At 34.6% G+C, this 3,655-nt stretch overlaps 1 protein-coding gene across 1 annotated transcript; it reads right to left on the reverse strand.

Moving 5' to 3' along the window:
* Nucleotides 1-1,202: 1,202 nt before the first annotated feature.
* Nucleotides 1,203-3,268, reverse strand: LOC109337140 (probable indole-3-pyruvate monooxygenase YUCCA8). Its single transcript, XM_019574047.1, has 3 exons — nt 2,404-3,268; nt 1,765-2,136; nt 1,203-1,669 (listed from the first exon to the last, which is right to left on the reverse strand). Exons 1-3 carry the CDS (start codon nt 3,076-3,078, stop codon nt 1,442-1,444), a joined length of 1,275 nt encoding a protein of 424 aa, XP_019429592.1. The 5' UTR covers nt 3,079-3,268; the 3' UTR covers nt 1,203-1,441.
* Between the last annotated feature and the right edge of the window lie 387 nt (nt 3,269-3,655).

A 3,655-nucleotide genomic window follows, 5' to 3' on the forward strand; every position in this document is an offset into this window, starting at 1 on the left:
AGTAACTTACACAATTGGTGAGAACAAACCGTGTTAACTATGTTGGTCACATATCTTGTTAGGATTCATTTTACAAAGTTATCTATTAGTAGTTTTGTAAAAACATCGAATCTTAAGACATGATGGTGCAATCAGTTTTAGGGATGACAATTGATTGAATTAAGGTTGGATTTGTGCTTACCCAACCCCGAATCTATAAGAACATAGTCAAACACAATTAGGTTAAAAAATAAACTACTATCCCCATCTAGTTTAAGTAACCCAAACCCTATCAAACTCATTTGAAACATTTCCTTTATCATTTAAATGAATTTCTTTGTCCTTTAGTGTTATACAAATGTTATATATGAGATGGTTTTAAAATTTTAAATTATTGATAAAATTGGGTTTGAGTCGTGTTCGGCATTGGGTATCACTTATACCAAATTTAAACCATTATTTCAAATGGAGAAAAACCTAAACTCAATCAAAGCGAATTTTCCTCATTAAATTATGGTCTGGCTGTTACCCACATTGTTCGGGTTAGGTTTTCATTCCTAGCCACTTTTGATTTTAACTAAAAAAAAATATTGTCATATAATTTTTAGAATATAGTTTGTTCATCTTAACCTGCATGTTTATAAGTATAACCACTGTCCAATTTTGGGAAAGACAACATAAATAAGATGAACAAGTTAATTAACCTAACATCACATCAAGAAGTTTAAGATACCCTGCCACTGAAAAGAATTTTGCATAAGTTAATTTGTTTGCTAGCTGTTTTAAATTACAACAATGAAATTTCTTCACTTGGACTCTCTACCTTATTGAACAAAGTATAATCTCCAAAAGCAAATGGAAAGAAAGAAGAAGACTAATAAAAAATCTATGAAGCCCAAAAAAAGAAAGCAGTTAGGGAGCTTTTTTCCTTTCCTCATAATCTATTTTTGGGATTCCCATATTTGTCCAAAAAAGTTGGCTGCAAAATTTGGACTCATGCAATCAAAAGTATATTCTTCCTTGTTGACTAAATTTGATAATGAAAGCAAAACAACTTTCACTACTAATAAGCTTCTTTGCCAAAATATGAGGGGGAAAAGGAATAACTAAACTACAACACAATTTGTATTTAGATCTTGATATAGATTGCAAGTGAAGTTGAAATTGAAACTGTGTATAACTGAAGTGTTAAGTTACATATATAAGCTTTATGGTATTGAATATGAAAATGTAAAAAGCCACATCATCCTTGATATACAAAAAGGACCCAAAAACAATAAAAACAACTTGGGCCAATGGAGAGGGCTCTTTCTGTGTGCTATCTATTCTTTGTGTTGTAGTATTTTCTTTCTGTATTTTTACAAGATATTGTTATTTGTTACAATTCCTAGCTAAAAGAAACATCACTGCTTGTATAGTTGTATTGTGTATATGTTGTTAGATGTGAAATTGTTTGTGCAATTTAGAATTGAGAAATGCAACGTCTATGACAAGCAGTGGTGCGTTGTTTCTTTTGCTTAGTCTCTTGTTTCCAAACTTCACCAATATCTTGAGCAATTTTCATAGCATCAGATGAAGCACCAGAGAGCCCTCTCCTTGTGAACCCAACTGCATAAAGACCTGAATTTCCTTTCCAACCATTAGGGAATGGTGACTTTGGGAATCCATTTTTCGAGAAAAATTCGCCTTCCTGAACATTAAAATTAACCAAAATAACATTAGTTTCATTCCCTCATAAAAAAATTTATATGTTGTAGGACAAAGTTGGTTAGAAAATTTTCTCACCTGAAGCCAAGAAGGGACATTGCTGCGGTATCCGGTGGCGAGCACCACGGCGTCTACCTCGAGGTTTTCGCCGTTAACAAGCTCAGCACTGTCATTGCTTAACCTCTTAATTGCTGGTACCACTTTTATGTCACCGGATCTAATTTTCTCTAAGGTGCCAATGTCTAAAACAGGGGTTTTCCCCTTTGTGTTCTTCAACTGCAATGGACCCTGTGATGGCCTTTTGAGTCCATACTTCTCTATGTTACCTAACACTAACCATGCAAAGATCAATAGCAGCTTGTCTACCAGCCAAAGGGGTAACCATTGCATCATCAAACAAGCCAATTCGAATGTCGATTTTCCGAAAATCTCTCTAGGCAAGACATGAACCTGTTTACATAAAACAGAAGAACCTTGATTAAAATCCATGCTCATTTTTTCTAGAGACTTTATATTGTAGATGGCATGTAAAACAATATATCGATTGCGGTTGCTGTCACAGTTATACCAAATTGTCGTTGTAGACTACGTGAGCTACGATTAGCCCACATCAGTCCACAACAGCAGCAACTACAATCACAATTGATATTTAAAATCGAGTTATGTAGTATTTTCCGAAACTTAAGAACCTTGTTAAGTTAATTTTTTAACACTTACCGAGCTACGACAAACCATTGATGGTGATGCATTATAGTTGCAAAGATCAAGTGATAGTTCCATGCCAGAGTTACCACAACCAACAACAAGAACTTTCTTTCCCTTGAAATTTTCCCCTGACTTGTAATCAGCAGCATGTATGATTTCACCTTTGAACTCACCCAACCCTTCAATTTCAGGCATCACACACTCAGCATTTTCACCAGTGGCCACCACAAGCCACCTGCAAATGTACTCGAACTCGGTGCGGTTCGAGCCGCAGGTGGCAACAGTCTTAACCCTCCACAAGCCACTGGTTTCATCATACCTACAAGACTGAACACACTCATTGAATTTTGGGTTGATATTAAACTTCCTTGCATAGGACTCAAGGTAATCAATGAACTGTTTCTTTGATGGGTATTCAGGAAAATCTTGTGGAAATGGAAGGTTAGGTAGTTGACAAAATTGCTTTGGAAGGTGAAGCTTTAACCTATCATAGGTTCTTCTTTGCCATAGTGAAGCTATGCAATCTGCTCTTTCAAGAACCATAAATGGAACCCCTTGTTCTCTAAGGCATGCTGCTGTGGCTAGCCCTGATGGACCAGCACCTACAATTACAGGACCATTGACCCAAATGCACCTTCTTGAGAAAAAGTCTTGATCATTATCAACTAACCGAAACAAGTTCTCCATTTTTCTTATACACAACTAGAAGGAACTCCTTTCTATTTTTGAGTCTTTTGGGGTTGGTCAAAATATGAAAAAGTTTGTGTTTTTTGATTGTTTGAAACTTGATTCAATGAAACAAACAACTATGGAAGTTGAGATAGAAATAAAGGTTTTTGTTTTTTTTGAGGTTTGAGAATGTGAGTTTGGATTTGAATGATGAGGTATGAGTGGTTGAAGGTACTTAAATAGAGGTTGGAGCATGAGAGGTGCATGTGATGAAAGTGGAGAGTTAATGCTCTTTTTCCTTTCTTCTCGTATAACAATTTCTATGCCGTTTTTTGAGCTATAGTTTATTTTAGGTATGTGAATATTTTATACCATTATATATTGTGTGATTATTTTATAGCATTATATATTGTGTGATTATTTTATTAGATCATTACTACGTTAAGCTTAAAAAATTTGTGTAAGGATTAGCATATAATTTGGTGGGGATTTATTCTTTCCTTAGAAAGTTTTCTTTGATCATCACAATCACCATCAAGAAAAGCATTTCTTTCTTTCATTTTTTATTTATTTCAATACATAATAATTGAAATAT

This window comes from Lupinus angustifolius, unplaced genomic scaffold (assembly GCF_001865875.1).
Source record: "Lupinus angustifolius cultivar Tanjil unplaced genomic scaffold, LupAngTanjil_v1.0 Scaffold_2_32, whole genome shotgun sequence".
NCBI lineage: Eukaryota > Viridiplantae > Streptophyta > Magnoliopsida > Fabales > Fabaceae > Lupinus > Lupinus angustifolius.